Here is an 18894-nt window from a genome sequence, read left to right as displayed (position 1 = left end):
TCTGATCTTTATGATTTCTTTCCTTCTGCTAACTTTGGGTTTTGTTTTTCCTTCTTTCTCTAGTTCCTTTAGGTGTAAGATTAGATTGTTTATTTGAGATTTTTCTTGTTTCTTTAGGTAGGCTTGTATAGCTATAAACTTCCCTCTTAGAACTGCTTTTGCTGCATCCCGTAGGTTTTGGATTGTCGTGTTTTCATTGTCATTTGTCTCCAGGTATTTTTTGATTTCCTCTTTGATTTCTTCAGCGATCTCTTGGTTATTTAGTAACGTATTGTTTAGCCTCCATGTGTTTGTGTTTTTTACGTCTTTTCCCCTGTAATTCATTTCTAATCTCATAGCGTTGTGGTCAGAAAAGATGCTTGATACGATTTCAATTTTCTTAAATTTACTGTGGCTTGATTTGTGACCCAAGATATGATTTATCCTGGAGAATGTTCCGTGCGCACTTGAGAAGAAAGTGTAATCTGCTGTTTTTGGATGGAATGTCGTATAAATATCAATTAAATCTATCTAGTCTATTGTGTCATTTAAAGCTTCTGTTTCCTTATTTGTTTTCTTTTTGGATGATCTGTCCATAGGTATAAGTGAGGTGTTAAAGTCCCCCACTATTATTGTGTTACTGTCGATTTCCTCTTTTATAGCTGTTAGCAGTTGCCTTATGTATTGAGGTGCTCCTGTGTTGGGTGCATATATATTTATAATTGTATATCTTCTTCTTGGATTGATCCCTTGATGATTATGTGGTGTCCTTCCTTGTCTCTTGTAACATTCTTTATTTTAAAGTCTATTTTATCTGATATGAATATTGCTACTCCAGCTTTATTTTGATTTCCATTTGCATGGAATATCTTTTTCCATCCCCTCACTTTCAGTCTGTATGTGTCCCTAGGTCTGAAGTGTGTCCCTTGTAGACAGCATATATGGGGGTCTTGTTTTTGTATCCATTCAGCAAGGCTGTGTCTTTTGCTTGGAGCATTTAATCCATTCACGTTTAAGGTAATTATCGATATGTATGTTCCTATTACCATTTTCTTAATTGTTTTGGGTTTGTTTTTGTAGGTCCTTTTCTTCTCTTGTGTTTCCCACTTAGAGAAGTTCCTTTAGCATTTGCTGTAGAGCTGGTTTGGTGATGCTGAATTCTCTTAGCTTTTGCTTGTCTGTAAAGCTTTTGATTTCTCCATGGAAGCTGAATGAGATCCTTGCTGGGTAGAGTAATCTTGGTTGTAGGTTCTTCCCTTTCATCACTTTAAGTATATCATGCTACTCCCTTCTGGCTTGTAGAGTTTCTGCTGAGAAATCAGCTGTTAACCTTATGGGAGTTCCCTTGTATGTTATTTGTCGTTTTTCCTTTGCTGCTTTCAATAATTTTTCTTTGTCTTTAATTTTTGCCAATTTGATTACTATGTGTCTCCGTGTGTGTCTCCTTGGGTTTATCCTGTGTGGGACTCTCTGTGCTTCCTGGACTTGGGTGGCTACTTCCTTTCCCATGTTAGGGAAGATTTCGACTATAATCTCTTCTAATATTTTCTTGGGTCCTTTCTCTTTCTCTTCTACTTCTGGGACCCCTATAATGCGAATGTTGTTGCGTTTAATGTTGTCCCAGAGGTCTCTTAGGCTGTCTTCATTTCTTTTCATTCTTTTTTCTTTATTCTGTTCTGCAGCAGTGAATTCCACCATTCTGTCTTCTGGTCACTTATCCATTCTTCTGCCTCAGTTATTCTGCTATTGATTCCTTCTAGTGTAGTTTTCATTTCAGTTATTGTGTTGTTCATCTCTGTTTGTTATTTCATTCTTCTAGGTCTTTGTTAAACATTTCTTGCATCTTCTTGATCTTTGCCTCCATTCTTTTTCCGAGGTCCTGGATCATCTTCACTATCATTATTCTGAATTCTTTTTCTGGAAGGTTGCCTATCTCCACTTCATTTAGTTGTTTTTCTGGGGTTTTATCTTCTTCCTTCGTCTGGTACATAGCCCTCTGCCTTTTCATCTTGTCTCTCTTTCTGTGAATGTGGTTTTTGTTCCACAGGCTGCAGGACTGTAGTTCTTCTTGCTTCTGCTGTCTGCCCTCTGGTGGATGAGGCTATCTAAGATGCTTGTGCAAGTTTCCTGATGGGAGGGACTGGTGGTGGGTAGAGCTGGGTGTTGCTCTGGTAGGCAGAGCTCAGTAAATCTTTAATCTGCTTATGGGTGGGGCTGGGTTCCCTCCTTGTTGGTTGTTTGTCCCGAGGCAACCCAACACTGGAGCCTACCTGGGCTCTTTGGTGGGGCTAATGGCAGACTCTGGGAGGGTTCACGCCAAGGAGTACTTCCCAGAGTCCTTGTCCTCATGGTGAGCCACAGCCACCCCCCGCCTCTGCAGCAGACCCTCCAACACTAGCAGGTAGGTCTGGTTCAGTCTCCCCTGGGGTCACTGCTCCTTCCCCTGGGTCCTGCTGCACACACTACTTTGTGTGTGCCCTCCAAGAGTGGAGTCTCTGTCTCCCCCAGCCCTGTCAAAGTCCTGCGATCAAATCCCGCTAGCCTTCAAAGTCTGATTCTCTAGGAATTCCTCCTCCCGTTGCTGGACCCCCAGGATGGGAAGCCTGACGTGAGGCTCAGAACCTTCACTCCAGTGGGTGCACTTCTGTGGTATAAGTGTTCTCCAGTCTGTGAGTCAGCCACCCAGCAGTTATGGGATTTGATTTTACTGTGATTGCGCCCCTCCTACCATCTCATTGTGGCTTCTACTTTGTCTTTGGTTGTGGAGTATCTTTTTTGGTGAGTTCCAGTGCCTTCCTGTGGATGATTGTCCAACAGCTAGTTGTGATTCTGGTGTTCTCACGAGAGGGAGTGAGAGCACGTCCTTCTACTCTGCCATCTTGGTTCATAATCGAAAATAGCTGATTTTTAAATGTCTGTGAAATGTGAAAACTGTGAGAAGTGTAATTATGTATACTCTGTTATAAATGAAGACTTTCATTATTTCAAAATCCTTTATTAAACCTTCACTGTGCCCCGACCCTATGCTGGAGCACAGTGATCAATAAAATAGGGTTTCTATTTCCATGTTCTTTCTTTTTATTCCTGATGGTCATTAACAGACATTTAAAGAGAAATTGATTTTGTTAGCTCTAAACTCAAACTTGAATGACCAGAAATAGGCATTTTGCCCCCATTATGTTTTTTTTTATTTTTAATTAAAAAATTTTTAATTATTGTAGTTAATATGTAATGTTACATTAGTTTTAGGTGTACAGCAAAGTATTACGTTATTTTTTTCCAGATTATATTCCTTTTTTTTAACGTCTTTATTGGAGTATAATTGCTTTACAGTGGTGTGTTAGTTTCTGCTTTATAACAAAGTGAATCAGTTATACATATACATATGTTCCCATATCTCTTCCCTCTTGCGTCTCCGTCCCTCCCACTCTCCCTATCCCACCCCTCTAGGTGGTCACAAAGCACCAAGCTGATCTCCCTGTGCTATGCGGCTGCTTCCCACTAGCTATCTATTTTACGTTTGGTAGTGTATATATGTCCATGCCACTCTCTCACTTTGTCACAGCTTACCCTTCCCCCTCCCCATATCCTCAAGTCCATTCTCTTATATTACAAATTTTTGAACAAACTTTTTGTTGTATCTTTTGGATCTTAAAAGGTGTAAGTCTGGGCCGATGACAAATTACCAGGAAATTGAACCTGCACTTTTATCTTCCAGTTTGGGAGCATGGCAGAGTTTACATGCTCTTCAGATCCCCAGCGAGCCCAGGTTTATGATCTTTCCATGTGCGGAGTCCTTTTTCCAATGCTTTACCACTAAGATTTTGAGATTAAAATGGTGCTTATGGGACTTCCCTGATGGCGCAGTGGTTAAGCATCCACCTGCCAATGCAGGGGACATGGGTTCGATCCCTGGTCCGGGAGGATCCCCCATGCCGTGGAGCAACTAAGCCTGTGCGCCACAACTACTGAGCCCGCGCGCCGAGAGCCTGTGCTCCACAACAAGAGAAGCCACCGCAATGAGAAGCCTGCGCACCGCAACGAAGAGTAGTCCCAGCTCCCCACAACTAGAGAAAGCCCACACGCAGCAGCAAAGACCCAACACAGCCAAAAATAAATTAGTTAATTAATTTAAAAAATAAAATGAAAAATAAAATAAAATAAAATAGGGTTTCTTTGCAGCAACATGGATGGACCTAGAGACTATCATACTAAGTGAAGTAAGTCAGAAAGAGAAAGACAAATACCATATGATATCACTTAATTTGGAATCTAAAATATGACGTGAACGAACCTATCTATGAAACAAAAAGAGACTCACAGACATAGAGAACAGACTTGTGGTTGCCAAAGGAGAGGAGGGTGGGGGAGGGATGGAATGGGAGATTTGGATTAGCAGATGCAAACTGTTATATATATCAATAGAATGGATAAACTAGCACAGGGAACTATATTCAGTATCTGTGATAAACCGTAATGGAAAAGAATACGAAAAAGAATGTGTATGTGTGTGTGTGTGTATTCAGATATCACTTTGCTGTAACCTGAAACTAACACAACTTTGTAAATCAACTATACTTCAATAAAATAAAAAATAAAATAGGGTTTCTGCCTTCAAAGAGATTTCACCCCACCAGTAGAGCCAAGTCACATTAATTGTGATTATTTTTTACGTTCTGTAATAGAAGTGTTTTCAAAGTGTGATGAGATTACAGTTGAGAGCACAGTGTTATTAGAATCAAGCATCATATCACTCCTCATTAAGATTAGGAAGATTGCCATTTTCATTTCTGCCATAGACAGACGACCCATCTTTGACTCCCTTACTGTCTCCCAAACCACCCTGTCCCACCAAAGATAAGAATTGCTTCTATGAATTTGTTATCAATGGCTTAAAGTCAGAAACCGAAACTAATTTGTATGCTTTTGTCCCATGTTTTAGTGACTGTACTGGCGATATTTAATGAATTGCATGCAGATGTGGACCTTTACGCACTTCTGTTTGGAGAAAGTGTCCTAAATGATGCTGTTGCCATTGTACTGTCCTCGTAAGTAACAATATTTCTGCCTGGGAAGAGAGACTCTGGCTTCCTGAATGCTCTGGGCTAAAATCAGAGGCCCATCTTAAAAGTGTTAAATTTTGAATTGGGTGCTCTTCTAAATGAGGTTTATCGACTTAGTTGATAAAGTTATGTTGCTTTGTCCAGTTGGCAGCGGTTGGAATGCCGATACCATCGTAACATGGTGACTGCAGATTAAATTAAATGAATACACCATGGGGAGTGCTCTGCAGAGTGTAGATACCTATGTTTGTCGATATTTGTAAGTACCATGGTGTAAAACCAGCTTAGTGTTTTTTAACTCTCTCTTTAAACTCCAGGTCTATTGTTGCCTACCAGCCAGCGGGGCTGAACACTCACGCCTTTGATGCTGCTGCCTTTTTTAAGTCAGTTGGCATTTTTCTAGGTATATTTAGTGGCTCTTTTACCATGGGAGCTGTGACTGGTGTTGTGACTGCTCTAATATCCTTTTTGTAGTTTCTGCCCCTGCCTAAGTATGACTATGTGGCATTGCACTTGGGAAAAGAAAGTTCTCAGTTCTTCCTTTCAGAAATGAATCTTAAATTAATTGTTCCACTGGGGGCTGGGGGCTCCTGAAATGTCACCCTTTGGTGAAACATGACAGTCGATGGCCTAGCTAAGAGTTTGAGAAAATGTTTGAGAGTGTAGCTCTTGGCTTAGCTCTGTCCTCACCTTTGTGTTTTCTGTCCTTCCTATAAACCTGTCGGAGATAGGAGCTTGGGGGAAGTGTCAGTTTTTTTGGGGGGTGGGGTGGGGCTGAAAGAGTGGAAGAGCCAGGAGGAGGCTGGGAATCAGGGACCACCTCTCAGGAGGCTGGGAGGAAGCAGGCTGTGAAGTACTTTAGCCGCAGCCTGACTGCTGTTGTCCACTGTTCCAGGCCATATGGGACTAACGTGGCCGTAAGTAGCCAGGGACTATCTGGGGGAATTACAGCAAGGTGGCCTTCCTTAAGCCGAGGACTGCACAATATTGCCTTAAAAACCAACCAACCAACAAACCAACCAACATAAAAGCAAAGTGCAGAATGAGCAGGCAAGCCTTCCACAGGTTAAGATTTAATCATTTTAAGTGTACAATTCAGTGGCCTTAGGTGCATCCACAATGTTGTGTAACCATCCCCGCTATTTCCCGAACCTTCTTCGTCATCCCCAACAGAAAGTGTGTGCCCATTAAACAATATGATCCCTATATCCTCCCCTCTCCCAGCCCTTGGAAACCTCTATTCTACTGGGAAGCTTCATTTTCTTTACTTTCAAAACCAAGCAGCAGCTCTGGGGCCCCAAAGGAAGAGCTGAAGGGAAAGGGTAGCCCTTAGGGAGGGGTCCTGGGCTAAGAGAGTGTGGTTCTCGGTGACCCTGATGCTTGTTGCTGGAGACAGTTCCTTGACAGGAGCTGACGTGACCAAGTTTACCAAGCTGCACTGCTTCCCCCTGCTGGAGACGGCGCTCTTCTTCCTGATGTCGTGGAGCACCTTCCTCTTGGCAGAAGCCTGTGGGTTTACCGGTGGGTCTCCTCTGCCCTTGGCCACCCTTCCCCTCACTGTGGCGGAGGCTGTGGGAGCTTGAGGGGAGCGAAGAATTCTTAATAGCTGCTGCCCAGAGTTGACAAACCACTCACGGAGCGTCCATATGGAGGACTGCTGAGCAAGGCTGGTGTTCTGCCTTATGAATAATTTAGTTTCCCAGAGCTGCATATTTTTTAAAGGATACGCTTTATTGTTTCAAACTCCGTTACATCTTTGAGTACTCATTCTAACTATAAGTAGATACTTAGCTGCAAAAGTTACTGAATATATTAACACCTTATTTGTATCCTCCCCTGGATTGCTTCGTTATTTTACAAACAGTAGCAATAACAAGCAAAATATATATCCTTTTAAAGGTAATTTTGCTTCTACTCAGATGAGTGTGAGCACAATTTTTCCTTGTTTTGTTTTTGGTCTGTTTAATCATTGCTTTTCAATACTGTGTTTTTATGGTGCCCGTTTCATAGATTATTAGTGTGAGTGATCATGTGGTTTTAGTTCCTCACATTCCCTCATTAAAAAAAATAAATCATTGGATTTTTCTATTAGAAAACTCAAGTACAGTTACTATATATACATAATCCAGGTAATTCGGAAGTCCTTTTTATCGTATTTTCAAAATATTGCAGCATATCTTTATATGCCCCACTTCCTTTAAAACTTGACAATCATCTGTAAATATATAGGCAAAGTCCCAGGTGTGTTAATTGTCTTACACAACAAAATAGTCACCGTTAACCAGAAATCTAGATTATCAGGGCCAGGATAATTGGACTAGTACTCTGGATCCATTTTGTCTGAAGCCCTAGACCATGCAAAAATATAAAGCATTGGTTTGAAATTAAATTCATTCTTTCAGTGAACAGAGAGGAATATGACAAAAGTGTGTGATGGGCGCACACTTCACAGTCTCTTTGAGGGAATGAATGCTAAATGCCATGCCATATAGAGATGGCCAATTCAGTAGGAGTTTAGAAGAGGGGAGAGAATGCTCTTAAATCTGGAACAAGAGGTAAATCAGTGGCCTTGTCTTTGAAGGAGGGCAGGGTTGGGAGAAGCAAAGGTTGATATGAGAAGTGTGGGCAGAGGGAGCTTTCAGTAATAGGAAATTTTCAAAAACTTTCAGGAAGTTGGATATGCTGGGCTTGACTACCTTAACTTTTTGTTTCAGGTAGGATTTTTTTCTGCTTTTTTTCCCTCCATTGATTTTTTTTTTTTTAAACTCTCTTGCCAGGCGTTGTAGCTGTCCTTTTCTGTGGAATCACACAAGCTCATTACACCTACAACAATCTGTCGGTGGAATCAAGAAGTCGAACGAAGCAGGTGAGGGAGAGGCCTGTGTCCCCACAAGTGACCTGCGAATACAAGGGAGGGGACCCACAGGGTTTACGGCTTCCTCTTCCCTTTTTGTGCAGCTCTTTGAGGTGTTACACTTCCTGGCAGAGAACTTCATCTTCTCCTACATGGGCCTGGCGCTGTTTACCTTCCAGAAGCACGTTTTCAGCCCCGTTTTCATCATTGGAGCTTTTGTATCCTTTTTTTGGTTCCCCCATTTTCTACACGGAAAGACGACCACTGCTGCGGAAGCTGTAACAACAATAATTTCTAGTTTGGCGGGGAGGTGACTGAGCCAGCACTGGTTCATGGTATTTTTATGATGAGAAAAAGAAGGCTTAAGTGGTAAATATAAAGCTAAGTGTATTTGATTTCAAGGACCGGTGTTGATTCTAGGGTTGCCCTTTCTGCATTTTCTGTGTAAGGTGGCCTTTCTGTTACACTGGTGATTGGCAGGTGGTAGTTTGTTTTTTAAAGCACCCTTCCTAGCAGAGCTAAAAATCAGCAACCAGTATCAGTCCCCCAAATTGTTTTTTTCTCATCGCCACGTGAATTCCAATCCAGGAGCTTCCCCGTTTGGAAGACCTGAAGGTTCTGTGTCTCTTGCTCTCAGCTGCACGTGGTTGCACGCAGCCCTTCCTCTCGCCGCCCAGGGCAGCCCACAGGCAGTGTGCACGCTTTCACCCAATTCCGTATGGTGACCCTTTTCTTTAACGCAAAAAAAAAAAAAAAAAAAAAAAAAAAGGAGAGGAAGGGCAGATGAAATGGAGGAATACTGGGTTCTTTGATTTAGTCCCATCGTGAGAGCAGTTTTTGGAAGAGAGACACAGTTTTGGGGGTTGGCTCCTCTCAAGTGAGGAGAGATACGAATGCCCAGCAGTACGTGGACAGCTGAGGGCTTTGCTCAGTTGGCCTCAGATCCTTATTGTTTTCGTTAAAGTGAACTCTTCTGGGCCTTGGAACTATAGCAGGAGTCCACTACTGCCTTTTCTGAGGTCTCATGGGCATCCTTAGATCTTGGGATGCTGGCCCCCCCAAAAAGGAGTATTTTTCTCTTCTGGGCTTCTCATTTATTGTGCAGGTATAAATGATACTCACCAAGCAGCTAGAGAGCGACAGTGGCCTAATGCCATGCCAGAGTCCTGCCAGTTAGAGTGTTATCTGCTTCAACTGGGGCTCATTTCTTAGATTTACACACTCAACAGACCAAGAGCTAAAGATCCAGCGGATCAGTGTTTTTATTCTTAAGAAAGACCTGGCATGTCATTTTGATTTGTATTCTTAGCGCGGCATCCTGTGAGAGACAGTGAGAGTGCTGCCTTGTTTACAGCGCGGGGGCCTTGTTCAAGGGGGAGCCGGGGCCTCTGTGAATCCTGAAGGCCGCTTCCACTTGCGGACTTATGCGTGGCTCCTGGGATGGAATGTTATAAGCACGACCTCTTTCCTTCTATGAAAAAGAAAACAAAACAATAGCAAAAAGGGAAAAAAAAGAGAGCGAGAAAAGAAGAAAAGTAGTTAGTATTTTATCCTAGAGAAGGCAGAAGACAGTCCCGCCCTCGCTTCTGTCTGAAACAGCTGCAGCTCCAGCTGGTCGAAACGGAAGCTCCCTGTTCCTCTGGCTCCCACAGTGGTTTCCTCCTATGACCAGGGCAGTGTGCATCTCTCTGCTGGGCTCTGTTCTAAACTCAGCAAGTGACGAATGACCGGTTTCCCTGAATTCTTTGGTTTGCACAGTAAGAGTTCCTCTTCCACACTCCTCCTTTTCCATCTCTTACCTCCCCAAAGATATGTTAGCCACTTAGGCAGATAAATCTCCCCAGGGTGATCCTTGTGAGGAATATGAATATGTCTTCATGGTAGGAATACTGTAAGTTTCCCCACCTCTTATTTGTAGTATCTTCCTGGTCATACAAACCCCTGATGTTTACTTCCAACCAAAGCTTACAAGCTCACCCACCAAGCTTTCTCTTTATAGTTTGACTCAGGGGTTAGTAATTTTTTCTTCTTGTGATTTTTTTTCTTCCGATAGAGTCCAGCACGCTCTTTGCTTCTCTTAACTCCCCACCCCAGCCACGGCACCTTAGCTTATTTCTGGACTCATTTTTAGGTAGGTCGGAGACTTGGTCCATATCAGTTTAATCAAATCAAGAAGTTACAACAGTGTGTTTAACAGGCCAAAAATTGTCTCTGTGAGCCAGGAGGTTGGGAAAATTGGCCAGTGGAATCCCACTTGCTGCTGAGACTTGTTTGGTGGGAAATGAGACAGCCTGCCTTCTCTGTGCAACTCTCCTGATCACAGCAAGGTGTCATGGCATTCCTAAAATTCTCTGCTCAGTCACAGGTTGTGTGAAAGTGCCATCCTGGAAACCTGTTGGGCCCTTAACCTCCACCTGGCGGCCAGGTTGCCATCTTCCTGGGAAGAGCTGCACACATCTACCCGCTCTCCTTCTTCCTCAACTTGGGCAGAAGGCACAAGATTGGCTGGAATTTTCAACACATGATGATGTTTTCAGGTAAAAAAAATGAGTTTTATTAACTTTCTATGGAGTAAAAGAAATAAAATATACTCACATTAGCAAGATGAACCCCAAACTGGAAGATAACAGCTGTGATAGTTCTGCTTGACTTACACTGTCTCCCAAATGCTTCCTCTTCACTACAAAGCTGAGAAGAGTGGAGAAGCCACTGAGGGGACAAAGGACAATAAAGAAATATGTGGAGATAAAGAAAGGAGAGAGCAATTGGCATGAGGTAGATGGTGCAGTGAGAGTGGAAAGCATCCGACTTTATAGACGAGACCCAAGTAAGAGCATCTCTGTAGAGCAGAGGGAGGAGATAGGCAAAAGGCCACCGTGACCCTTAAAGGTGCCTCTGTCCGGGAAGGGGGAGAGGCTGTACAAGAGGCAACGTGAGTAGCAGCCCTTTACTGCCACACAGTAGTTCTTGGAGGCCTCAGAGAGTCATACTGAAATCACACCAGCAGGCACTGCTCAGCAAAGCAGTTGCTTTGTCTAGTCCTTGCTTGCATCTGCACTTAAGTACACAGCCCGCCTTAATGATTTCCTTTCACTCTGACACACATTTGTTGAGCATCCTCGTTATATAAGTCACACGTCAAGGTTGTGGAGGATACAGAAACCCACCTCCTTCCAGGAGCTCACAGTCCACTGGTGGGAGACAGGTGTACAAAGAGCTAAGTTTCTCCCAAGAGAGGCTGGTGAATTGCACAAGAGAGGCTAGTGAATTGCACAAAAGAAAAGCAGGGCCCAGGGCCATCTTCGCCAAGGGGTAGCCTTCGAACTGGACTTGGATGCAGTGGCATTTCAGGAGGTGGCAGGTTGGAAGGGCAGGAAAGCATTGCTGTGTGTGGCTTTTTCAGGGAAGGGTAGCAGTCTGGTTTAAATGTGAGACACATGGGATAATGCAGAACGAGAGTGAGGTTGGAAAGGGAAATTGCATGTAAACTGGTGCAAGCCTTCAGGTTGCATCTGAATCACCTGTTGGGCCGGTTAATAGCAGATTGCTGGGCCCCACCACCAGAGTGTGATTCTGAGGGTATGGGGTGAGCCCCGAGAATTTGCATCTCTAACATCTTCTCGGCTGCTGCTGCTGCTGCAGCTGGTTTGAGGACCACACTTCAAGAATCATTGCTGGAGTCTAGACCACAGAGAAGCTCCAGTGCTATGCCAAAGAGTTGGGCTTTTATCCAAGAGCAGCTGGGAAACGTTAGAGGTTTCTGAGGAGGGCAATGACAGACCAGATCGTCCATACATATTAGAAAAATGCCAGTGGAAAGAGAAAGATTAATTGGAGATAGCTCAGTCACCTAGACAAACTTTTAAGTGTGTTCATTATCTTCTGTGCTAAAACACTGAGAAGTACACAGTGCTGTTTAAAGATATCTCTTATCAAAATTATTTTCTGCTGGGAGAAATTTGGCTTTCAAAAGGAACTCATTCTTCAAGGCTATGAAAGAAATACCTGAGGTTTCACCTTCATATTGCTTACAGTGTTTACCTAATAAAGAAGAATGGAGCACGCGTTGTCTCTCTCTGGCCCTCAAGTTTTCTTCTTTGAGACAACGTCCATTTAAAGGTTTAAATATTAAGTGGTGTCGTAGCTGGCTGTAGGATGGTCTAGATGTGTGTCAATATTTGACTAGGACAGATTAATAGAGAACATCAACTTTGCTCTATTTTTTAATGTATATTTTACTGAATCACTCTAGTGAATTGTTGTGAAGTTCTCAGGTTAATGAAATTGTGAAATTATTGGAAAAGGTGGGAAAATATGTGAAGAAATATAATGAGTATTAATTTTTCATTCTCATAATATACACACAGTCTTACGCATGGTGAATAGGAATTTATACTAGATAGCTATTAAAGACCATGGATTACGTCTTTATTATAGAACAAATTAGGAGCATGGTATGGGGAAGGAACAAAAGAGCTTAGAAAGAGAAGCTCTAGAACATAAAAATGTGGCTGTAGACCAGGGGTCAGCAAATTTGGTTGCTGCCTGTTTTCATCTACCCCACGGGCTAAGAATGGCTTTTACAGATGAATATTTGCAACCTATTTGATGATAGGGGACACTAACTTTGAAACCCAATTAACTGAAATCTCCCACCCCCAGAAGAATTCCATTCTTTTCACTAGTAGACCTGGATTACAATAAATTGAACTCATTATTATAATCATTATTATTACTTATTATAATTACTTATTATAGTTTTATAACATGGCACTTATATATTATAGTACTTATTATGCTCTTGGTTTTTGTCAATAAAATTTTGTGGAAATTTGTTTTCTCTCTTCTATGTAAGTACCTACATAACATCCTTGGTTTTTCCTCTTGGCCCACAAAGCCTAAAATATTATCTGACACTTTACAGAAAACTCACCAACTCCTGATATAGATCAGGTTATATTGTTACTTCTCTGCTTGGCTTTGCTCAGGAAATGCTGAGCTGTTTTGTGCATTTCACATACTCATACCTAGCCTGCTTCTTAAGTTTATAATGACTGTATAGTGCTTGGGTAGTACTTGGATCACAGACTTAGAGAGCTTATATGATTATTTCTTATTTATATTTCTTTTTGGTTCATGTTATTATCAGGAGAATTATTTCAGTAATAAAAGAGTATTATTATTCTAAAATGTGCTATACAAAGCGGTGCAGTGTTTTTCTCATTGCATTTGGGCATTTTGCAAAAGAAAACTTCAAATAGGGGGAAATCCTATTCCTTTAAAGTTATTTTCTGTATAAAACAACTCGACTCCTGAAGCATAAGCAGATACAATTTATTAGCCCCAGGTGGCAGCAGTGGATTTGAGGACACATTGTTATTTATCCTTATGACAGGACAGCTTCCTCTTTGGTCCCTGCAGGCCTCAGGGGAGCGATGGCATTTGCACTGGCTATTCGAGACACGGCATCCTACGCACGCCAGATGATGTTCACAACCACCCTCCTCATTGTCTTCTTCACCGTCTGGATCATTGGTGGAGGCACGACGCCCATGTTGTCATGGCTTAATATAAGGTTGGTTTGAAACCAAGGCCAGTTTTGTGTCTAACTATGTCACTGTTCCCGTGCAGGGGGTGCTACATACAGCTTAGTGCATGGAAGGCTTTTATAGTTTCTTGTTTTGTTTGGGGAAGGATTAAAAATTTAAAAACAATAAATAAAAATTCAGAGTATTGAATTTTCCACGAGAAAAAAAAATCATTAAACTGTTTGTGGGTACAAAAACACAAGGAATTAGAAACACCTGGACCTTGCTAGTGCCGCGACATTAGGGCAAGAATTCAAAAAGTCTTAAAGCTGCAGGAGAGAGAATAGACATAGCTGCTGGCAATGTCTGGCATTTCACATTCCTTTGAAATCAAACCTAAGGCCTTGAAAAATAAGCTCATCAGCTGGAAATAAAGGGAGGCCATTAGAGTTTTGTTTTAGGAGGAAACTGTATGCCGCGTCTCTTCTTGCTTTAGTGCACAGAAGAGGTGACATTTCCTGCATAACCCTCACTTCTTGCAGCCTCATGGACATCCCCGGCCTGTGATTTTGTAGCTGTGTCAGCATGGAGGGTCATTGACCCAAGTTTGATTTTTTTTTAAGAGCATTTGAATTGCAAACTGTGCTTGTGAGCTCCAGCACCTTACAGTAAAGAGGACATTGGAACAGGGGTCAGGAGACCCACAGCCTAACTCTGACCCTGGTTTAAGACAAGCTCCTCATGTCTTTTCGGCCTCTGTATTCCTTCACGTTAAATAAAAGCGTGCTGTCACCTTTTCTCCAGGTCCCTGCAGCTCTAAGTGTGTCCTCTGCGTCATCGAAAGTGCTCTTGCCACTTGCCTCAGTTTCAGATCTGCAAAGGGTGAACATGCTGGGAATGAGAAGACTTGGGTGGCGCATAGGTGTGAAGAATTCTCTGAAAAGCCACAAGATGGCAATGTTTTTTTTTTCTTTCTCTGCTGGCTGTTGGTTTGCTCAGGGCTGACAGCTGCGGAGTACACCTAGCTTGAAGGAGGGAGAAACCGACAAGGATCTTGCAGTCATCCTTGGGGTCAGGGAGAAAACTGGGATTTGAGAGAATAGTCTCCCTCTTCTGGAACTTTTATATTGATGGGAGGCAGGGACTCCTGGGCGTGGCCACTGCCGGCTGCACCATTTCTGGGTTAGTGGGTCTCAGCCTCAGATCTGAGTGGGTCTGCAGAACCTGGGTGGGCTTATCAGTAAGAGTCTTACAATAGCTAACGTTTGTGCTGCAGTTGTTGGTTGAGATGCCAACACGTACATTAAGATAATCCTCATAGCATTCCTATAAGGGAGTTACTACTATTATTTTCATTTTAGAGCTGAGGAAACTGAGGCACAGAGCAATAACTTGCCCAAGGTCACAAGGCTTTAAGTGGGCAAGCTGGGATTTGAACCCAGGCACACTCTTAGCTACTGTGCTATACTGCCCGAAAGGCTTGCTGTGTTAGGGACCATTTTCATGTTGTAAAATTCAGGATGATTAAAATTTCAGTTTCCTGGCGTGAATCTCCAGAGTCATATTAAGGAAAATAATTCATCTGTGGAAGTAGAAATCTGAAGAAGAAAATGTACAGATTTTTGGCTTTAAACTTAAGACATAAGATGGTATCATCTTTGTTCTGTGTAGCAGAATAAGAGCAAGAAAGGAGGTTTACCCTGCACAGAGTTGAGAACCTTTGCATTTGGTGACCTCTCTGAGATTACTTCCTGCTCCTATTTATCTGGTTACCCAGTAGGTGCCCTGGATGCTCAGAGCCTGGTTAAATCGTGTTTGTTTTTCAGGCTATTTCATAAGTTCTTTTCTGACCACCCCCCCCCCCCCAACACATACAGGACCAAATAACTTTCCACTGAGAGTAGACAGTTGACTTGTGACATTTTGCACTTCTCATAACCCTTTTCAAAAAATGGGCCATTGAAGTAGTCCTACCCAGAGCCGGGAGTGGGGGCTGCTTTCCCTGATGTGTGCAAGCTGTATATGTACACATATAATAATTGGATTGTGAAAATATTAATGGGATATGTATAGCACTTAGAACATAACAGCTAGCACATGGTGAGAGGTCAGGAAATGACTGCGCATGAGGGATCCAGTTTCTCCCATATCCTTGCCAGCATTTGGTGTTGACACTTTTTTATTTTAGTTGTTCTAATAGGTATGTGGGGATACCTCATTGTGGTCTTAATTTGCATTTCTCATGGCTGATGATGTTGAATATCTCTTCATGTGCTTATTTGCCATTCTAATAAGCAATGGTGAAATATCTGTTCAAGGTTTTTGTCCATTTTCTAATTGGATTATTTGTTTTTTTAATTGAGTTTTGTCAATTCTTTATTTGTTCTAGATACTAGTCTGTTATCAGATATGTGGTTTGCAAATATTTTCTCCTAGTCTGTAGCTTGTCTTTTAACCCTTTTAACAGTCTGTCATAGAGCAGAACTTTTAATTTTAATGAAATGCAACTTATTTATTTATTTTTAACATCATGATTTTGGTGTTATGTCTAAGGACTCTTCATCAAGCCCTAGGTCCCAAAGATTTTCTTCTGTGTTATCTTCTAAAAGTTTTTTAGTTTTATGCTTTACATTTAAATCTGTGATCCATCTTAAGTCAATTTTTATATTAGACATGAGGTTTAGGTTGAGGTTTTATTTATTTATTTATTTTTTGACTATGGCTATCCAGTTGTTCCAGCACAATTTGTAAGAGAGACTGTCCTTTGAATTACTTTTTCTCCTTTGCCAGAAATCGGTTCGCTGTATGCATTCGGGTCTGTTTCTCTTCTGCTCTGTTGATTTATGTGTCTGTACCTCCACCAGTACCACACTTTTGATAACTGTGGTTATATAATAAGCTTGAGCATCAGGCAGAGTGGGTCCTCCCACTTTATTCTTTTTCAAAATTGTCATAGCTCTTCTAATTCCTTTCTATATACATTTTAAAATAAGCTTGTCTACATCTTAAAAAAAAACTTGTGCTGGGATTTTCATAGGAATTGTGTTAAACCTGTATATCAATTTGGGGAGAATTGACATCTTTACCTCATTCAGTCTTCCAATCCATGAAAATGGCACGTTTCTCCATTTATTTATGTCTTCTTTGATTTCTTTTAGCAGTATTTTATAGTTTTCAGCATAGAATGCCTGTGTGTGTTAGAGTTATGTCTTGAGTATTTCTTCTTTGTTTTGAGCTATTTTAAATGTTATTCTGTCTTCAGTTTCACTTTCTGTGTGTTCATTGCCAGGATATAGAAATAAGGCTGGTTTTTGTAGGTTGACCTTGTATCCAGACACCTTGCCAATTTCACTTATTAGTTCTAGGAGAGTTTGTTTTTGTTTTTATAAATTCTTTGGGACTTTCTGTGTAGACCATCAGATCATTTGCAAATAGAGACAGTTTCATTTTTTCCTTTCCAACCAGTGTGCTATTTCCTTCTCTTAACTTATTGCTCTGGCTAGGACCATCAGTACTATGTTAAATAAGAGTGATGTGAGCAGACATTCTTGCTTTGTTCCCGATCTTAAGGGGAAAGCATTCAGTCTTTCGCCAGTAAGTGTGATGTTAGCTGTAGGGTTTTTGTAGATGTTCATCATCAAGTTGAGGAAGTTCCCATCTATTGCTAGTTTTCTGAGAGTTTTATCATGAACAGATGTTGAATTTTATCAAATGCTTTTCTGTATCAATTGATATGATCATATGATTTTTCTTGTTTAGCCTGTTAATATGATAGGTTACATTGAGTAATTTTCAAATACGGAACCACCCTTGCTTGTTAAACCCCACTTGGTTGTGGTGTATAAATAAATGTTTTACATACTGCTGAATTCTATTAACTAATATGTTGTTAAGGATTTGGGATACCGGTCTGTAGTGTTCTTTTTTCATACTGCCTTTGATTTGGTATCAGGGTAATCTGGCCTCTCAAAATGAGTTGGAACATGTTTCCTACTCTTCTGTTTTCTGGAAGAGGTTGTTTAAAATTGGTGTTAATTCTTCCTGAAGGTTTTATGGAATCCTCCAGTGAAACTGACTGGTCCTGGAGTCTTCTTTTCCAGGAGTTTTATTATATAAATTATGAAGCCAATTTCTTTAACAGCTATATCTCACATTGGTGAGTTGTGGCAGTTTGTGAAATTGGTCATTTTCATCTAATTGTCATGTTTATGTTGTTCATAGCATAACCTTATTATTGTTTTTATGTCTGTGAGATCTGTAGTGATATCCCATGTTTCATTCATGACACAGTATTGGTAATTTGCATCTTCTCTCTTTTTTTTTTCTTTCACTCTTACTAGAGGTTTGTCAATTTTAATGATCTTTTCAAAGAACTAGCTTTTTATTTCATTGATTTTCTGTATTGTTTCTCTGTTTTCAATTTCAATCTGCTTCTATATTAGTTCCTTCTTTCTGTGCAACTCTACCCAGATAGTGTAATGAAGCAAAGTGTGCCACTGGTGAAAAATACATATGGTGTCAGTTCATTGCGTTTTTTTCAGATGTGTATAAATAGTGATATGTTAGAGGTAGAAACTGACATTTACGGAGATTACATCAAAAGAAATTCCCTCAGAAATAAGGTAATGAGACTGATTGGTTTTTGTGGCTTGGGCTTATGGTGTCACTTAATGGCCACGGATCATTTATGTGGACCAGGTTCTTATTCTAAAATGATTCGGAAACCCCCTGAAGTTCAGTGTGGTGTTTTGACGTCTGTGACCTCAGTAAGATCTGTACCTAGTTGTTTCTTACTTCTCCAGGCTGCTGACAGAGGTCCTGATCAGCTGCTAAGTGGCTGCCCAGAAGTCAGAAGCCCAGGGTAGGACTTGGAGTTCCTCCATAAATAATTAGGAGTTAGCTATGACTTTTTTTTTTTTTTGCGGTACGCGGGCCTCTCACTGTTGTGGCCTCTCCCGTTGCGGAGCACAGGCTCTGGACGCACGGGCTCAGTGGCCATGGCTCACGGGCCCAGCCGCTCAGCGGCATGTGGGATCTTCCCGGACTGGGGCACGAACTCGTGTCCCCTGCATCGGCAGGCGGACTCCCAACCACTGCGCCACCAGGGAAGCCCAGCTATGACTTTTAACCATGGCTAATTTCTAGTCTGTGTATAATATAAAATGAATATAACCACAAATCCAAAGCCAGATCACTGCTTTCCAGAAATCCAACTTATCTTTTTAAATTGGAATTTTGTGATTGCTATTTTGTTTTTTATCATTTCTTTAACCATTAAAAAAATTGAAATATAGTTAATTTATTACAATGTTGTGTTAGTTTCAGGAGTACAGCAAAGTGATTCACCATCCATGTTGCTGCAAATGTCATTATTTCATTCTTTTTCGTGGCTGAGTAATATTCCATCTCGTGCGTGCGTGCTTGTGTGTGTGTGTGTGTGTGTGTGTGTGTGTGTGTGTGTGTGTGTGTG

General features: G+C 41.5%; 2 protein-coding genes across 2 annotated transcripts in view; one reads left to right on the top strand and one right to left on the bottom strand.

Annotated features, from left to right (window-relative positions):
- SLC9A7 (solute carrier family 9 member A7) overlaps window positions 1-18894 on the top strand; it is a 146008-nt gene that overhangs the window by 94880 nt on the left and 32234 nt on the right. Inside the window, exons 6-12 of the mRNA XM_029240614.1 lie at window positions 4922-5027; window positions 5360-5501; window positions 6458-6563; window positions 7820-7908; window positions 8001-8114; window positions 10322-10433; window positions 13318-13471. Coding sequence (XP_029096447.1) covers window positions 4922-5027; window positions 5360-5501; window positions 6458-6563; window positions 7820-7908; window positions 8001-8114; window positions 10322-10433; window positions 13318-13471 — 823 coding nt within the window. The remainder of the gene's footprint in view (window positions 1-4921; window positions 5028-5359; window positions 5502-6457; window positions 6564-7819; window positions 7909-8000; window positions 8115-10321; window positions 10434-13317; window positions 13472-18894) is intronic.
- Window positions 9349-18894, bottom strand: part of CHST7 (carbohydrate sulfotransferase 7) — a 70911-nt gene continuing 61365 nt past the window's right edge. The window contains exon 2 of the mRNA XM_029240617.1: window positions 9349-9367. The gene's annotated coding sequence lies outside the window, so the exon portion shown is untranslated. The remainder of the gene's footprint in view (window positions 9368-18894) is intronic.

The sequence above is a fragment of the Monodon monoceros genome, unplaced genomic scaffold (genome assembly GCF_005190385.1).
Source record: "Monodon monoceros isolate NGI ecotype Baffin Bay Population unplaced genomic scaffold, NGI_Narwhal_1 Super_Scaffold_22, whole genome shotgun sequence".
Lineage (NCBI taxonomy): Eukaryota > Metazoa > Chordata > Mammalia > Artiodactyla > Monodontidae > Monodon > Monodon monoceros.
This window is presented reverse-complemented; position numbering and strand designations above follow the sequence as displayed.